Below are 18,853 nucleotides of genomic sequence, written 5' to 3'. Positions count from 1 at the left end.
TACAGGAGACACCCAACTTCTGCAGACAAAGGTGTGGTAACACTGTCAGCTGTCCAGCCAGTTGGAGTAACAACAGAGAGCCCTTGAGATACTAGCCAGATCTCAGACTAGACAGAGATTCCGTATTTTGAATTGTGCCTATAAACAATCCATGGATGAAGTCTTCTTATATATAGAATAGAATAGAATAGAATAGAATAGAATAGAATAGAATAGAGCTGGAAGGGACCTTGGAAGTCTCCTAGTCCAGTCCCCTGCTCAAGCAGGAGAACCTACACCACCTCAGACAGGTGATTGTCCAGTCTCTTTCTAAAAATCTCCAGTGATGGAGCGCCCACGATTTATGGGGGCAAGCAGTTCCACTGGTTGATTGTCCTCAGTGTCAGGAAGTTTCTCCTTAATTCCAGGTTGCTTCTTTCTTTGATCAGTTTCCAATCATTGTTTCTTGTCCTGCCCTTTGGTGCTTTGGAGAATAATGTGACCCCTCTTCTTTGTGGCAGCCCCTCAGATACTGGAATACTACTATCATGTCACCCCTGTTTCTTCTTTTCTTTAGACTAGCCAAACCTAAAATTGGTTGCAGTATTGCAGGTGGTCTTACTAGGGCTTTATAAAGCGGTACTAACACTCTGCGTGATCTTGATTCTATGCCTCTGTTTATAAAATCCAGGATTGTATTAGCTTTTTTGGTTAACTGCTGCACATTGCTGGCTCATGGTCAAGTGATGGTCCACTAGGACTCCAAGGTCCCTCTCACAATTACTGTTTTTAGCCAGGTCTCGCCCAATCTGTACTTGTACCTTTGATTTTTCCTGCCTAATTGTAAAACTTTGCTTTTCTCCACATTGAAACTCATTTTGTTGGGTAGGGCCCATTGTTCAAGTTTGTCAAGATCTTTTTGGATCCTGAGCTTGTCTTCTGGGGTATTGGCTACTCCTGACAGTTTGCTGTCATCTGCAAATTTGATGAGTTCCCCTTCAATTCCCTCATCTAAGTCATTTATGAAGATATTGAAGAGTACTGGGCCTAGGACGGAACCTTGTAGTATCCCACTTCTCTCCATGTGGATGTAGTACCGTTGAGGACTACTTGTTGAGTACGGTTTGCCAGCCAGCTACAGATCCATCTAGTGGTGATGTTGTCTATTCCACCTTTTTCTAGCTTACCAAAGAGTAGGTTGTAGTCTACTTTATCAAGTGCCTTACTGAAATCTAAGTATACTACGTCCACAGCATTTTGCTGGTCTACTAGTTTAGTCACTTTATCAAAGAATGAAATAAGATTGGTTTGGCAAGATCTGTTTTTAACAAACCCATGTTGGCTACTGGTTATGACTTTGTTTGCTTCTAGTTGTTTGCAGATCTGTTTTTTAATTATCTTTTCTGGGATCTTTCCAGGTATATTGATGTTAAACTGATTGATCTGTAGTTTCCTGGGTCCTATTTTTCCCCCTTTCTTGAAGATGGGAACCACATCAGCCCTTTTCCAATCCTCAGGTACTTCCCCGGTGCTCCAGGATTTATGAAAGATGTGGTGCAATGGTTCTGAGGTAACATCTGCCAGCTCTTTAGCTGAAGTCTGCTCATACTTAGGAACCTGGATCAACAGCTTGGCTGTAATTCCCCGGCCCTGTTGAGATTTTTCAAACAATGTTGGAAACAGTCTTTTAAGTCTGGAGCTTCATCACATTTGTTCCATGCAACTGAGTTTTTCATATTATAACTGAAGTTGGAAGAAGCTATGTCAAGCTGTAGGTACTTGAGCATCCAAAGCTGGAACTAGCACCATCCACTTTCATAGTCTTTAGCCCAATAACCCAACCAACATGAGCTCTGCTGTTTCAGAAAGGTCTAAGGAGAATTGAAACCCAAAGCTCAAATGAGGATGGAATAGAAATATAAAGTGTCTCAGAAGCACGAAGTTAGGAAAGCTGCAGGTACAAATGTAGTGTCCAATTTAAATGATGTATTAATTGTCCTTGACAGGCAAAACCCAGAGATTCAACTGCCATTCCAACAACGACCTCCCCACCACCACAGCCCGACCTCTTCACTGACCTCTTTGGGGTCCCTGACGCTGTTGCCATCACTTCCGCCTTCCAGGCTGTCCCCTTCTCAACATCAGCCACCTCTGACCCCTAGCCATGGAGACCCCTTCTCTCTGCCCCGGACGCAGCAGCTTTTTTTGCCCAACCAGATTCACCAGGGTGACCTTTATCGATTCTGCCAACCTCTTACTGGACAGCATCAAGGGGACTCTTACTCGGCCCTGCCCAGGCCCCCACCAGCACCGTCTCCCTATCAGCAAATGCCGGTGGACCCCTACGTCATCGTCTCCAGGGCCCAGCAGATGGTGGAGATCCTCTCCGAGGAGAACAAGTCTCTACGGCAAGAGCTGGATGGATGCTATGAAAAAGTAGCAAGGTTGCAAAAGGTAGGAGGTCCTTCTGTTCTGAAAGTCCCAAGGGTGACACGGTGGAGAAGACAGCGCTCTAGCGAATCAACCGTCTATCCAGGACTTTTCAACCAGCGGTACGGGTACCACCTGTGGTACATTGGCACCTGGCAGGTGGTACGCGACCACCCTAGAAAAGTGGTAGCGGGGGAGGGGAATGAGAGTGCCGCCGGGCATGCAGGTAGGTGCCTTGCTTGGCTGTGGCTCGGGGGGCACTTTTTTCAGTGCCATTGTGACTTCGAACAGTCACTAAGTGAACTATTGTAAGTCGAGGACTACCTGTACTTTATCACTTTTTTCCTTTTTTTTTTGTCATCAAGTTTTTGACTCCTTGCTAGGGGACTGGTGGTACTCGGATGTTGCCATATCCTAAAAGTGGTACAATGGGTGAAAAGGTTGAAAAGCCCTGCTCTATGCAGCGTCCCCCATCTTCATCTCCTGATTTAATCTGTATACAGGTAGTCCTTGACTTACAGTGCTTGATTTAGTGACCGTTCAAAGTTACATCTGTTATAACCAAAGTTATGACTGTTTTTCATACTTATGACTGTTGCATCATCCCCGTGGCCATATGATCAAAATTCATACGCTTGGCACGTATTTCATATTTATGAAAGCATCCTGGGGTCACGTGATCCCCTTTTGCGACCTTCTGGCAAGCAAAGTCAATGGGGAAACCAGATTCATTTAACAACCATGTTAACAACAACTGCAGTGATTCACTTAACAACTGTGGCAAGAAAGGTCATAAAATGGGGCAAAACTCACTTAACAAATGTCTCGCTTAGCAACATAAATTTTGGGCTCAATTGTGGTTGTAACTTGAGGACTACCTGTACTGTGTCGAATTTGGGGCTACTTTGTTAGACCCCAAGAGAAGCTACCGCTCAGTGGCAGAAGGCAAGTGTTGGTGTGCAGAAAGCCTCAAGCTAAGGCCTTGGCTCTCTCCGACCCACGCTACGAGTTTCTCCCAGCCCTGTATGCTCCATAAACTACTGACTCCCATCATTTCGAGCTAGGCTGTTAGCAAATATTCTCTGGGAATCACGGGAGATGAAAATCAGGCCAGGCTGAGGGAAGACTACACCAGACGTTCAGAGATAATGAGTCTCTAGTTTGGGGCAAGGGCTGAGTTCCTATATTATTCCAAGCCATAATGCAGTCTGTCTGGTTTTTACTTAGCATGATATGTCATCCCAGTCATTGTGCTTATTCAACATGTTTGAAGTGAATAATATCTTAGAACAAAGCATAAGCTTCCTGTGTGCAAACCTTGCAAATCAAGATTTTGTCAAGGTGTTGAAATGTCTCTGTGGTTGATTCACAATTCCTTGGAGTATTGCAAGGGAGATGCATTCCACAGTGCTTATCCTGTAGTGTGACTTTTGCATGCTGACTCCCTGTGGGCAGTGTGCAGGGACCTCTCATCTGGCTCCCAGCTGGCATCCCCTGCAGACATCCTGGAGTCTGACTACCCACCTCAGGGTTAACCTGGAGTTAGTTGTGTGTCAGATGAAAGGGGCTCCTGCTGCTGCTGCTGTGCTGCAAGGCCTGAGTGCTTCCTTTTCACACTGTCCAAACCAGTCAGCAACTCTTCTCGAAGTTGCTGGAATTCAGAGATGAATATTAGAACACACTGCTGAATATTTTTTGTGCTTTATTTTCATTTAATTATTTGTTATAGCTAGAAACAGAAATCCAACAAGTTTCAGAGGCTTATAAAAATCTGGAGAAGTCTTCTTCCAAGCGGGAGTCTCTGGAAAAGACCATGAGAAACAAGCTGGAATGTGAAATCCGTAGACTTCATGATTTTAATCGTGATCTCAGAGGTAAAAGAAACGTTAAAAGTGCTTCTTATTGCTGCTGAGTGATTGAATACCTGTATTTAAGAGCAGTGATATAATTCTATGGCTCCTTAAAAAAACACCAGAAAACACCATGCACCTCACTTTTTGTCCCTTTGTAAAATCCTTTGTATGTTCACATTATATTTACTCTTGTAAACATTCAGTATCATAATTTGGGTTGGAGAAAGTTCCAGCCCAGTTACAAAGTTCAATCTGCGTTGCTGAGTTCAGTGTCAAGTGACCGAGTTTGTAGCCCCCAAAGAGTCCTCAAAGAGAACGTAGAATTTAAAAATCCAAAACCATTTTTATTAATGCAGCACAGGAGTATAGGATAGTAATCATCTTTTTAAAGCACTGTATTAAGATCACTTACAGTTATTCTGTTCTGTAGAGAACAGAATAACAAGGAAGGTGGCAGTATAAACTTTTAGAAAAGAGAGTCCTCTTTTGGAAAGAGAGATCCCAACCTCCCCCTCCTCATGGCTGGACACGTGAAAAGTCCTCCAAGACAGACCTTAAGATAGGAGCAAACTATTCACCTGGGCCGGTGCGTGCTTTCATCTGTCATGATCCCAAACCATTTAGGCCTTTATAAGAAAGTTCCAAAGCTTCGTATGAAAACAAATCAGCAGTCAGCCTGGTTGATGAAGGACGCGTGGAACAATGACTGAAATGGGATGCTGTGTTTTGCACTAGTCTTAATTCTTAAATCCTGTCCATTTGTGGTCCACCCAGAGTACACCCCATTAAATTAGAAACATGCTTAAAACCAGTGGCTAGTTCTGTCTTTTCCAACCAGAGTGCCAGACCCTCCAGAATAAGCCCTATTTCCAGAATCACCTCCAAGCTGCCCCCCCCCCCCCCAAAAAAATGATCCCGAGGAAGCTTAACCCGGTTCTATCCAGATCAGGTTGTGCCCTCCATTCTGACTTAGTTTCCCCAGTGGTGAATATTCCCTCCCCCTTCTCTGGACTGAGCCGACATCCAGTCAGCCAGGGCAAGCAGACTCCATCGCCTCCCTTGACAAAGAGGGCCGTACATCCTCCAAATTCCAGGGAAGCTCCCTGAGCATCTTCACATTCATGCACAGGAGATCCAAAGGTCAGTGACAGTGACGTCCAGTGGTCATCCCCCAGCACTGCTTCCTGAATGTGCTTTACCAGATCCTACACTGGTTGAGTCTCCAGAACAATCCTGTTGTTTGGGGTATCAAATGTTATGATCAGAAATGCAGCAGAACAACAGCACTTTCTGCTGGTCTTAATCTGTAAAGACACCTGGGCCCATTTCTTGACCCAGCCAAGCACAGGAAGAGATGAGCTGCCAGACTGGCCCCCGTTTGCTCCCTAGGAAAGAGCCACCTTCGGCTCCATGGGTGCTAGAGAAAAGGTACTTTTACTAGAGACACTGAGTGCAGCGTGAGCAAGGCAAGCTCTGAAGAAAAATTGCACAAAAATCGTATATTGTAAGCAATCCTCAAATGTCCAAGCCCCCCCCCCCCCCGGCCAGAGCAATCCAATCAAGTCCTGGTCTGATCTTTTGGGAACTAGGTGCCTTGGGCCCTGTGGTGACTTCCTTGCCCCGAGCCGGGCTCCTTGAGGGCAGGCAGATGGCTCAGTTTGGCACCTCCGGGTCCTGTCCACGCAATTAAGTGCTGCACTTTGCCTCTGTCTTTTCGAGAGTCCAATATCTCCCTTACTTCAAAGCGTTGCTCTCCTTGGATAAAGAGAGGGACCGGTGGCGTGGGAGGAGGCGGACAAAGTGGAGAGGTGAATTCTGGTTTTAGTAGGCTAGCGTGAAAGACGAGGTGGATTCTCTTCAGGGGAGCTAGCATGTATTTCATGAGTGGTGGGGGTACACATTCTCCACACAAACTGCGTTGAGCCCACGGTAGTTCACGCACAGGCGGAGAGAAGCATCCTTCTTTTCTCGGAATAGAACCGACTTTTTACCTTTTATGGTGGACGTGTGATATAGCAAGAAAATATTGGAACAGGATTCATACATTAATACAGAAAATTTTTAAAGTAAATATAGAAAGAAAACCAGAGACTTTTCTTTTGGGGTTAGTGGACAAAGACCTGGGAAAAAAATATGGAACCTTGATGTTATATATGTTGACAGCAGCAAGAGTGCTCTACACTCAGAAATGGAAGACCACATCAATCCCCACAGTGGAGGAAGGTTTGCAAAAACTGAGGGAGCTAGCAGAGATGGCTAAATTGACTGCACTGATTAAAGAAAAAAAATGCTTTTATTGCTACATGAAGACCACTTCTGGACTTTGTGCTTGAGGTGGAAAAAAATGAAACTTTGATTTCGGGTTTTCCTGACTAGATAGTGTAGTTTGGGTTTTGGCAGTCTAGCCCCAGGGAGGATCTCGATGGCGCAGTCTTGGCCGGTAGGGCGGGAGCACATCAGACGCCTTTTCACTAAAAACCTCCCTGAGTTCTCAGCATTCCTGGAGGATGTTTGGAGGGAGGGAATGGGGTGACCCTTCTTGCACAGAAGATGTTGATACTTGCACAGAGGATGTCAAACTATGACATTTGGTGTCTTGTGATGCAGCAAAGGTTGAAGACTCATTAACAGGGATCAAAAAGATTCATGGAAGAAGATAAGGCTGCCAGAAGCCATTTGCCAAGATGGCTGTCTTCTCGACAAGAGAGGAGGAAGGACCTGATGATTCTTTGCCCTTCCATCCCGTTCAGGGACTTCCCAATGCATTTGGTTCATCACTTTGGGAGCATAGTACAAGGTTGGGCAATTTGGAATAGGCTGGAATGGAATACAGCAACCGTCCCTTAAAAGGTTTGGAGATGGATCGCCAAGTGTGAGGATACCACGAGTCATGGGGGGACATGGTCATTAAAGATTCTGGACTAGGACCAGTGTTCCGTCCCCAGCGCATTTGCTGCTCTGGCAGGACAGGGTTATCTATTATAACTGCTTGTTCTGCATTCAAGGTATTGTGCCTTTGAAATAATAAGGTGTTTTGCATGTAGGTAGCTTATAGGTAAAGTTTATCAACACTGATCCGTGCTAGCCAAAATAGGTGCAGCATGTTCCCTTCACTAGGAAGTGTTCAGCGACTATTACATACTTCCTCTTTCCTGTCTCATCGCTTCCTCTTACAAAGCATTGATGAGCCATGGTGGCGCAGTGGTTAGAATGCAGTACTGCAGGCTACTTCTGTTGACTGCTGGCTACTAGCAGTTTGGTAGTTCGAGTCATACTTCCGAGGTGGGTAAAATGAGGAGCCAGATTGTTGGGGGCAACAGGCTGACTCTGTAAACCGCTTAGAGAGGGCTGTAAAACTCTGTGAAGCGGTATGTAAGTCTAAGTGCTCTTGGTATTGCTCTTGGTATTGCAAGAGAAGGGAAGGGAGGCCATTCCAGCCTCCCTCTTCTATGCAAAGAAGCCACACATAGTTCCTCAACTGAAATCTTGACCCATCTGGAGGTTTCGCAGGTGAGCAATGTATCCCTTCACGCCTTTAGGCAATTTAGGCTCTGTAGGGTGTAGGGTAGTGATATTCTTTAGCCTAGACAGTAGGTAGGCCACATTATAGCTAGGAGCACATGGTCTCTTGTGGAATATGGCTGATAGTTATTATGTACATATATTCATATGTACAGTTTGTGGTCCTATCCGTATGCCATTGCTTATTTTTTACAGTTTTACCTGAACTCTCAGCTTTTAATAAAGATTAGATGGTGAAATACTGTTTCCTTTGTTGAATGGCAAGAAAGGTGAACTGCTTGGATAGCTTTCCATAGAGTCACTGGGTTATGGATTTCCAAGTCCAGGACAATCAGGAACACCCATGTTCCAACTCCTCTTGGGCTGTAGTCATTTTCTTTCCCTCAGTCCAGCCCACCTCACTAGGCAGTTGTGCAAGGTGGCAGGAGGAATGATACACGTGGGATAGACTTTTAACAATTAAAGTAATAGTTAATTAACCAGCCCTCACAGTTCAATGATCCATGCATTTCTTCTTCCTTTGCAGATCGTATGGATACTGCTAATAAGCAACTTGCAGAGAAAGAATTTGAAGGCACTGAGGATAACAGGAAAACCATCTCCCAGCTCTTTGCACAAAGTGAGTCCATTACATTTCCTGTACCAAGAGCTGTCGTTCATTGTTTTGCAAATGCACAAAGCGCTTCAAATAGGCTTGAGAAATTCCCAGGAGAACAGAAGAAGTGGGTGAGAGACAGGAACACCCACTGTTGGTCTCTTGCTAGTGAGAGAGTAACCACTGTTAAACTCTTTCTCATATTCACCTAAACATTTCAGCTGCCATTTCTTCTCTGCTGTGTGGTTCCTTATTTTCAGCTGCCTTGAGGGGGAAGGCCAGGTATATTGGAAAAACACCTGGTGTTTTCCCCCTTCCTCATGCTGAGGATCATCTGTTGTGTCAGACCATTGTTTTAGAGCAGTCAGTCTACAGCTAGAATTCTTGTGTCTATAACCTTTAACTGGGTAAAACAAGGCATCCTAGGGCAAAACATTTTGAACCGAGGTACCTCAAATGGGCTAACTTACAGAATGCACCCAAAATCTAGGACCCATGACTCCCATGGAATTGAAATTTGGCAAATTTTATAAAACCTTTTATGACATAAAGATTATCATAAGGCTCTTTATGACATAATCTAAAATGTCATAAAATGCTTCCTTTGCTGATGCTATATAGTTCAGCAGAGGTTACTTTCAAGGCAGGAATATCTCTGAATATCTCCCTGTATTTTAAGAACTTTTCCAATACCTTAGAAGCTCTGCCATGGTTGAAGGCATTGAGGAATCTGATGAGGAAGCTTCTCTGAAAGGATGACCCCTATGGTCACAGGTTGGCTAGTGGTTAATTGAACATGGCTTGGTTCATCTAGAAGTCTTCCTCCAGAGATGTAAGCAGGGAATCTCTAAATTGTGGAGTGCAATACTAACAACATTTAATTAATTATATTTAAATGGAAGCTGCATCCAAGTTAGCTTTTGTCCTGACCACAATGACTGCATTTTAGAACATGGCCTCCATTATGCCATTCAAAGGCTCAATGCAATCTTTGGCCTGAAAATAGTTGCACATCTTTACCCTGAGCCATGATTCCAAGCTGTGGGGGCTGGAGTGTCACACATTCCACTGACTGTGTGTAGCATGAAGCCCCTTCTCCTCCTCCAATGGCTCTTGATCTGCAGCGTTGTCTGAAGAGAAGGGAGATGCCAGGGGTCTAAGGGATGTGTAACATTGCATTCCACCATGTCTTTTACAGTTCATGACCTAGGCACTGGACTATTTATTTATTATTTATCAAATTTATATAGCCACCCATCTCACCAAAGGTAACTGGGTGACAGTAAAAAAATGAAGAATTACTCTCAAGACAATCATTACTTTAAGGAGAGAGATGTTCCTGCTGGATTTTGCCCATTTGCAGCCTTTGGGATAAAAGGCGAGCAGGGAGTGGACAGATGGACTGTTTGTGTTTACAGCACTTGGCCCTTCTCACGTTCCATTCATCTCCCAGTCTTTTCCTGTAACTTGTCTGACTATTGAAAAGGCCGGGAGAAAGAATTCCTCTTCTTCAAAATCATTTGGAAAGAGTTCTACTCTACCTTGCTTTTGAACAAAAGCAGCTTCAAGCTGAGACCCCTGTCCAGGAACACAGATTGATGACAGTGGAAACCAGAATGATAGGAATGGAAGGACTCTAATCTCCTGCTTTGAATGCTGTGGGACTTGGCAATCTAAGCCACCATCTCAGCAGCTCCACCCCGCAGAGTACATGGAAAGAATTGCTAATGTGTCAGCATCTTAGCAAAACTAAGAGAGGGACTTACCTCATTTTTGGGAGGGACCCTCATTGCTCCCAGACCTTAAAGAGAAATGCTAGCACAAGGGATCTGCCCACGAGGAAGCCTCTGTGTGTGTCCCGATGATCGCCTAGGAGGAACTTCTCCTTCCCTTCCCTGATGGTTTCTGTTGTCCACCATCTCTGCCTGCCTGGCTAAAAGGCGTAACTCGGAAGGTTGAGGTCATTGTGCAAGCAAGTCCCACGTTACTTCTCAATGTTTCTCTCTGATGACTTGGTGGACTGGCAGACAACAATGGAAACAGCCAGGCATTCCCCAAGGTGGCCTACCTTATTGCCATGACACTGAGAAGCAGCGGGAATCTTCTTTCTATTGCCTGAAGCAGCAATTTCATCACTTGGGATGGTGGGCCAGTTCTGACCGATTGCATGCTGTCTTCATAATGCCGGCCAAATATAGCTCCATGAATTCTGAGGACACAAACAGCATTAAGCATTTCATCTTTGAGCAATTATCTCTGGTATTAGGACAAAGGTCTTCCAATAGCCTTTGCTTTGCTCTTCCCTATAATGTTGAAATAATGTTGAAAAGCTGTTAATTTATCCCAAATGTTGGAAGCAGAATTGAATGAACCTGTTTAGAACTAGACCAGGTAATCTTCCATTTCTGCCAAGATGCAACCACATACTCTTACTGGCAGTTCTTACTGTGGTTCTCAGTTCTTGCTGGCAAGGCTAGCAATGGCAGCTATGAGGGTTACATGGAAAATCGAGCATCAGGAACACTCTACTATCAGCTGCTGGATAACATCAGAAGAAAAGAATTCTTGTTTTTGTATCCTCCTTTCAGATTCTGGCAAACAGGATTTCCGGAAATAAGTAGTCTCTCAAATCATACATACATATGTGCACTGTGCAAACATATACAACCACACACGCACACTCATGTTTACACACACACAGAGAGAAAGAGAGACAGTCAGTTCCTTTTGACCACTACTGTTTAATTTCCGAAACATAATTGAAGAAAATACAATTCATACCATCCTATGACAATAAGAGTGTCATAATTGTTTGAAAAATGTGCTTGAAACACGGTTCCCTTCATCCACGAAGCTCATAGCCCACACTTTGAGCTCTGCCCTCTAGCAACTTTTTTTCCTTTCTACTTTATCTGCATAGATAAAGAAACACAGAGGGAGAAGGAGAAACTGGAAGTGGAGCTAGCAGGTGTTCGCTCAACTAATGAGGAGCAACGGAGACACATTGAGATCCGTGACCAGGCATTGAACAATGCACAGGCCAAGGTGGTAAAGCTTGAGGAAGAAGTAAGTCTTTCCATTTTGCTTTCAGACATTATTTGAGCATGTTATGTTTTAATAGAATCCTTAATACAGAGTTCCCCAACGTTGGTGACTTGAAAATGTGTGAATTTCAATTCCCTTGCTGGCTGAGGAATTTGGGAAGTTGAAGAATTTTCAAACTGCCAAACTGGAGAAACACTGTCATGATAGTAAGAAGGACACAAGTGGCCTACTTGAAACTGCAGGATTAATCCAGGTGTTGCAAGCATCCAGAAACTCTTTCAGGTTCAGGATTCAAAACAACAAATGATAGTGAAGAATACCTGAAACCCAATTCAGTAAGGAAGAAAAAATTGCAGAATGTTTTGGTTAGGTCGTAGGAAGGGCTACATGCTTTGCTTTTCCCAAAGCCTTAAAATAATTTAGTACTATTTTTCCATTTTAAGAATGGGAACATTTTCAAGATTCTTGGCTGCAGAAAGTGCAGGGCTGATGGCCCTAGAAAGATCCAATTTTCAGATGATAGGGGCTATATTGTTGTCTCCTGGTAATGATCTGTTGCAGGTCTTCTGTGTCTGGTTTCATGCTGTTCAGTGATTTCTCCTTCTCCTTGACAGTCCCATAAAGGTCTTTCTGGCCCAAAAGAATAATTTTCATTAGAGAAAAGGTTTAACTGAAAGTATTGGCTTACTCTTCTTAAAACCTTGCATGAGGATCCTCATGGGCTTTCTTTGCTGAAGAGAGACCCACTTGGTGCAGAAATCTATGTCTGTAATTTGACATTAAAGTGCCATTATTAATATAGACACACTGGTGATCTCCTATCTGGTGAAGTCCCAGGACTGACTTTGAGGCAGACTGGAGAAGAATGAATTGCAAGCATCTGGTTCTAGTAAGATCCTGTATGAGTTTGGTTCCCTCACAAACATGGGCAGGTGTGTATGTATCCTGCAGTCCTAGATATTTATATTTTACTGCCAGGAGGGCTACAAACTTCATTTGCTAGACCTCCAGAAATTTGAGAGGTCTCTGGATAGCAGTGAAGCTCTCAGTAGTTGCTGGATGCAGTACAGGTTGGATTTTTGCTAGTACGCAATACTTACTCCTAGTACAAAGAGATCTTGTTATACGGACTCGAAATTTCCAGATGGAAAGATTTCTCACCCTGACAGCTATTTCTGTATTGTTTCTCTGCCTTTCGTTCAGCTTTCATTCCCTTCCAGTGTTTCTAACCCTTGGCTTGTCCTGCACCTCTCATTCTTAGTTGATGTCTCCTATACCCATAGTTTGCAAGATTATTTATGTAGGTGATTTAAGACAAGGAACACAAAAGCCTTCCATCATCTAAAGCTGCCACTTCTTGTGAAAAATGCTCTTTGCTCCTTTCTGCCTGCCTCATTTATAAAGATGCTTGAAATGTTTAGGTTGCTGACTCTTCACCCCCTCTATGTTTACAAAACTTTATCTTTTCATAAAGCATCATCTTTGCACTCCTGGTATCAGCAGAATGTCCGAAAAGAGTAGCCTAAAATAACATATTTTATTTTATCTTGATCACATAAACCAACTTTATATTCCTTGCTTTCACTTCTAACAATCTTAACCTTTAATTTAATCAAATACTGTTGTGAGATTTGATTTCTCCTCAATTCCTCTTTATCCCATTGCACAGATTTCTTCAAGACTTTAACAAAGTCTCTTTGTACATCTAATAAGAACAGGTCGTTTTCTTGGTTTATCGTTTGTATTTTCTGTTTAATTTTTAACCGTTTAGTCAGTTTCTTTTGTATATCCAATACAAGGTCCTTGACTTCCAACCGTTTGTTTAATGACTGTTTATAGTTACAGTGGCACAGAAAAAAGTGGCTCATGACTTTTTCATACTTAGGAATATTGCAGCATCCCCATGGTCGTGTGGTCAAAATTTGGACACTTGTCGATTGGCATGTTTTTATCATGGTTGCCGTGTCCCTGTCACATGATCCCCTTTTGTGACCTTCTGACAAGCAAAGTCAATGGGGGCACCAGAATCACTTAACAATCTTGTTATTAATTTAATAACTGCAGTGATTCACTTAACATCTGTGGCAAGAAAGATCATAAAAATAGGGCAAAGGACCCACTTTACTGTCTTGCTTAGCAATAGACATTTTGGGCTCAATTGTGGTCGTAAATCAAGGACTACCTGTAAAGCATCCTTCTCTTGGCCTATCATTTATAGTTCTACTTTTGGTACTTTGTCTTGTCAGATAAAATTTGTTCCACATCTGTCATTCCTTCATTAATGTATTTTAGATCTAGTTTGTTGGTAGAAGCAGACATCATTATTGACAGTGTTGATACATTATAAGTTATTAATTTCTGGCCCCATTATTCAAAAGTCATCTTCAATATTTTTGATGTTATGACATTTTGTAAGTCCCATTAAGCCCAGGTTTGTATTTTTTTTTCTTTTGCTTAAAATATGTGTCCCTTCTAGTATCCTGTTTCTAAAATCATCACTTATTTTTGTTATGACTTGCAATAGTCAGGATAGCCAAAATAAGTCTGTTTCCCGTAGGAAACTATTTTTTATAGTTAATTCCAAAATCTTATAGTAAATGTCAATATTCCTAATTTATCTGGATCCTTAATTCATTTATTAGATCAAAATCCCATTCAGCTTTTGCTATTTATTTCAAATTTTTATGTTCTTAAATACACAGTTAACCTTTCTTCTGTTTGGAGTTGAAGATAAATTCACCTGATGAAGACCTGTCATCCTAAAGATCTTTAATAGCTTTAAGATGGTTAAAAGGCAATTCCTGAAAGTGATTAGAAAGTGAGATTGGTGAGCTTGATGCCTTTGAAGAGTTCTGCCATGGTTGTAAGCAAGATGGCTGAAGACATTATTTCCTGACATTTAAACTGGTGGAAAACCACTGTCTCCTCATAAGCAGCAGCCATCCGGAGCCCACGTGGGCCATCTCCTGTCCTGTCTTTATTCGGAGAAGTTCCTAGGAACTGATCTAGTCACTGCTTCCTTGATCTTTGCAACGTGAATCAATTCTCCATACCTCTCCCAGAATTTGTTATCTTGCATTTGTAAAGGAAACGTAGGCAACTCACTTCGCTTCCTGGGCCTTGTTTTATGGCCGACAGCCTCCCAGAATTTTCTGCTGGCTAAGTCAGTTCTGTGCTATACTGTGCTTCCTTTAAAGGGGGGGGGGTCATCAGATTGGGGGCCATTCCAGTTCAGTATAAAGAGCAGGACTCATAGCTCACGAGAATTCTGTGACGTCTTTCCTTACATGGGATTGTTCTTTCCTGGGAATCTCTGACATAGGAGAGCCCAGATCTGAATGGCTATTTCCATCCTTCCATCCATGACCGTTTTGGCAAAGCTCGTACCATATTTCAATGCAGTTGCAGAATGTGCCAGGGGTGTTTCCTGTGGGAGTGGGATCCTGCAGGGCTCAACTCCTGCAGGTGCTGTTGCTTTTCCCCACCCAGCAGCCAATCGTTAACAGATCTCTTTACTTTGGGAGAAAAGGGGGGGGGGTTGTTCACAGCTGATCAGAAAAGGAAAAATCTTGGAAAGGAGACCATTGTCCGGCTTTCATCTCAGGCAGATAAGAGGCCATCCTGCGTGGAAGAGCTGTTTGTTGTGTTTTAATTGTGTTTTGCTCTGCATGGAAACTCTGCAAGAGGTGAAGGCCCAGCTTCCCTTCTTCTTGGCAACCAGTGTGAAAGCTGCTCTACGAATGAGCACCAGTCTCCACCTACGCTGTGCCCTGGGAAGGGGAGGAAGAGCGAAGGGAAAAGGTCTGGCAGCTGGACTCCCCCCGACCAAACCTTCAAACCACCATCCCTGTGTTGGGTTTGTCGTGTATTCTCAAACTGCCAGACAAACTGGAGTTCTGAAAACGAAAAATGAACTTTCAAAGATCTCTGGTTAAACTGATAGCAGGTATTAAGCTATTATAGAAAGTTTGGTCAAGCTTGTTTTTTAATTTTTACGTTTCTGAGCTGGTAATTGTTGAGAATGTTTGACTCCATTTGGCGAGGAAGGTGTGCTTAGCTAAACTGTTTTTTGGCAGAGACACCAGCTGGAGGCCTCTGGCTTGCTTGTATCCTGCAACGTGGGTTTTCCTTTCTTTTTGGCTCTCCTCAGCTTCCCTAATCTTTTCCAGGCCCCTTTTAAAAGCAAATTGGGCTCTTGTATTGTTTAACTTCGGACAGCAGAGCAGAACTGTCCTCTGATGCTGGGGGGGGGTCTTCTCCTCCATTATCATTTCACGGGCCTCCCTGACTCCCAACTGACGTGGAAGAAATGTGGTGGGGCTCACGCAAGCAGCTCTCCTTTCTGCGGGACCTCAAAGCAGCCCAACTTCCTTCAAGCCTGGAAAAAGGTGTCACTGCTGTGAAATTTGTGCTCATTGTAATGAGGGGATTCCTTCCCCAAGGTACTGCGGCTTGGGCTAGAAATCTGGTGTGAGATTCAATAGCTGTCTTCTAAAATCTCACAAGATCCCACATTAAAAGCTTGAAGCTACATGGGAGAGGCCAATCTCACAGGGTTGGCACAAATTTAGGTCATTTTGGAAAAAAGTGCTTCGATGTCAGGCATCATGGGTGCCTGAGGTGATTTGGTTCCCACAAATAATACAGGTAGGCTTTGACTTATGGCCACAATTGGGAGCAGAATATCCATTGAATCACATCCGATTTTATGACCTTTTTGCCCTAGTTGTTAAGTGAATCACACAATTGTTAAGCCAATCCGGCTTCTCCCTTTGATGTCTTTGTCTGGAGCTGGCTGGGAAGGTTGCAAGTGGAGCCACCTGACCCGGAATGCTTCACCTGTCATAAATACATGCTTGTTGCCAAGCATCCATGTTTTGACCATGTTACTGTGGGGATGCTGTACCAATTGAAAGTACGAGGAGCAGTCACAAGTCCTTTGTTTCAACGCTGTTGTAACTTTGAACAGTCACTAAGCAAATGGTTGTGAGTACTTATAGCTTGCAGCCTCTTTCACTAGATTGGGATATTTTGGAGCTTCAAATGGTGAGTAGACTTTGGAGCAGTTCAGTTGCTCAGAGTGGCTGGAAGTGGCCCCAAGATGATGAGAAAATATTTGCCATTGGAAGACGCTTCTCGGTCAAAGCACTCATGATGCTTTGGGTATTGTTTGACGTCCCTGTGTCTGCCATCTAGAGATGAGCCCTAGTCCTCCCCCTCTTCCCCCCACAAGTGTATCATGCATAGATTGCGTAATTCTAGGAAGTTTCTAGAAAACTTTCCATGGACCAATATGGATGGGGACCATCAGTTGAGAAGGAGTTGTATAATGACAGAAATTGCTGGGTTATTTTTAAACTGCTTTCTCAAGCCTTGCATTTTGGTTAGGGAGTAATTTTCTAGTGTTTTAACAAGCAAACAGAGGTGCTCGCTCCTTGGAGGGTAATATTGCCAAATCGGTTTGGCCAGCATTTCTGAGCAGGCACAGTGGCGCCTTATTGTAACCAAATTGTCAAGCAGGGCGAGCTTTGGCAGCCACTCAACGTCTGCCCAGATTGAGGCTGCTGAAGGTGCCTTTGGTAGGATTGGGATGCGATTGATCCGTCTTCCATTAATCGGCCTAAGAGCGAACTCGGTTGAAAAGGATCTGGTTTCCAGGAGTCACAATTTTTAGCACTCTTGATTCCAGTATGAAAGTCCTGACGGAAGGACTTTTTTTGGGGGGGGGGCAGGGGAATACGTTCCCTTCCTTGCCTTCTGCCTCTCAAGCACAGCCAGCTCTACCTTAGACCGCAGCCAGTGTGGAAACTGCATTCCCAGCTTGGGGGGAATCTGGCAGATGACATAAAATTGCCTATGGCAGCTAATGGTATAGAAGACAGAAATTACATTAGAAATGATGGTGATGAGTCAGAGATATGATATGAAAGTTACAGAAGGAAATTTAACAAGGAAGGGCAAAGTTTTTCTTCTTAGAAAAAGAAAATGAAACGCCCAGGGAAAGCAAGAGAGAGCCAGCCCTGAGAGAGATCTTGGAGTAGATGACAAATGGAACAGGAGCCGGCAGGGCGAGATAGTTGCTAAAAGGGCAGCTGCCATTTTCATCAGCAGGTGACTAGTTTCAAACTGCAGGAAGCAGAGGTAGTTTTCAACTTACAACCATAACTGGAACCTGAATTACCATCGCTAGACAAGGCCGTTGTTAAACGAATCGCATCCGATGTTAAAAGTCCTGGGAGGAAGGCTCAAAGAAACTGGGGAGGCTCAGCCTTGAGACTCAAATTCCTGGATGGACGTTATGTAGAAGAGCAACATCAGAAAAGGCCCTTCCTTGCAGTCCTCAGAGGGTCTCTCCTGCAGACCTTAGCAACTGGAGAGCTGCCTAAGAGGGGAGAGAGGCAGCCCCTTGGGAACCTGGAGCACTGAGGGCTTTCAGGGACGACCTGCACCTTCGGTTTGCCTGGCAACAACTGGCCACCCCCACGGCTCTTTCAGTCCAGGCATAAGTCTTGCCTCCTTCCTGCAGCATTCCACAACTCAACACTTTCCCCCACTTGGTAACATCAGCTGCCTCATACAGCGGCTGGAGCATCAGAAAAGGTGCAAATCGAGGAACTGATAGCCGTCAGTAAATCTGATGGGCTCAGAAAGAAGCAGGCTGACCTATTCACCATAATTGTGCATATGCACTCTTCACTCTTCACGTTTATAAGGATGCATTCCAAAGGAGCAACAGACAGCAACATTTAGATAGTGCCAGAGAAAGAGGGTGAAGACAGCTCCTCCCTGTGCTTTATGGTACAAGTAGTTTGCTTTAGATTGGCAAGACTCTGTCCAAAGGTGAGGAACAATTAAACAAAAACCTGCTTAGAAGAATCACATGTCTCTTTTGTTTTTTGGAACCTGGCAGATTGTTTTGTGGTGTGATTGGCAACTAAGGTCTGTATCGCTTGCAGCTCTTTTTTTGCAGGCTTAACTGGAGAGGCCAGAGAGCAGCCTGGACCATCCAGATTCGATCCTCAGTCTGAGACGGCCGACCCAGTTTATGGGGTGACTGAGGAATCTGTGCAAGCCTCTTGTGATGGCGGATAACTCTTGTTTGTCTCCCTCCTTTGCTAGCTGAAGAAGAAGCAGGTTTATGTGGAGAAGGTGGAGAAGATGCAGCAGGCGCTGGTTCAGTTGCAGGCGGCTTGTGAGAAGCGGGAGCAGCTGGAGCACCGGCTCAGGACTCGGCTGGAAAGAGAACTCGAATCGCTCCGGATGCAGCAGGTAAAGGCAGCTGTGCAACTTCTGCTCCACTCCAGCAAGATTTGGAAAGCCTCTGAAAAGTATATGCAGAAGTATTTATTTATTAATCAAATTGGTATAGCCCCCCCCCATTTCACCCAAAGCGACTCTAGGTGGCACGCAATTGGATAAAACCACAAAT

At 44.0% G+C, this 18,853-nt stretch overlaps 1 protein-coding gene across 5 annotated transcripts in view; it reads left to right on the top strand.

Moving 5' to 3' along the window:
- AMOT (angiomotin) overlaps positions 1–18,853 on the top strand; it is a 71,610-nt gene that overhangs the window by 38,170 nt on the left and 14,587 nt on the right. For all 5 annotated transcript variants that reach the window (XM_039364394.1, XM_039364395.1, XM_039364396.1 and 2 more), the window contains 5 exons: positions 1,986–2,433; positions 4,139–4,283; positions 8,311–8,403; positions 11,300–11,445; positions 18,544–18,693. In XM_039364394.1, the coding sequence (XP_039220328.1) occupies positions 1,986–2,433; positions 4,139–4,283; positions 8,311–8,403; positions 11,300–11,445; positions 18,544–18,693 (982 nt within the window). The remainder of the gene's footprint in view (positions 1–1,985; positions 2,434–4,138; positions 4,284–8,310; positions 8,404–11,299; positions 11,446–18,543; positions 18,694–18,853) is intronic.

This window comes from Crotalus tigris, unplaced genomic scaffold (assembly GCF_016545835.1).
Source record: "Crotalus tigris isolate CLP2741 ecotype Arizona unplaced genomic scaffold, ASM1654583v1 scf7180000019754.1282937, whole genome shotgun sequence".
In the NCBI taxonomy this organism is placed as follows: Eukaryota; Metazoa; Chordata; class Lepidosauria; order Squamata; family Viperidae; genus Crotalus; species Crotalus tigris.
The sequence above is the reverse complement of the archived record's forward strand: the minus strand, read 5'-3'. Positions and strand labels throughout refer to the sequence as shown.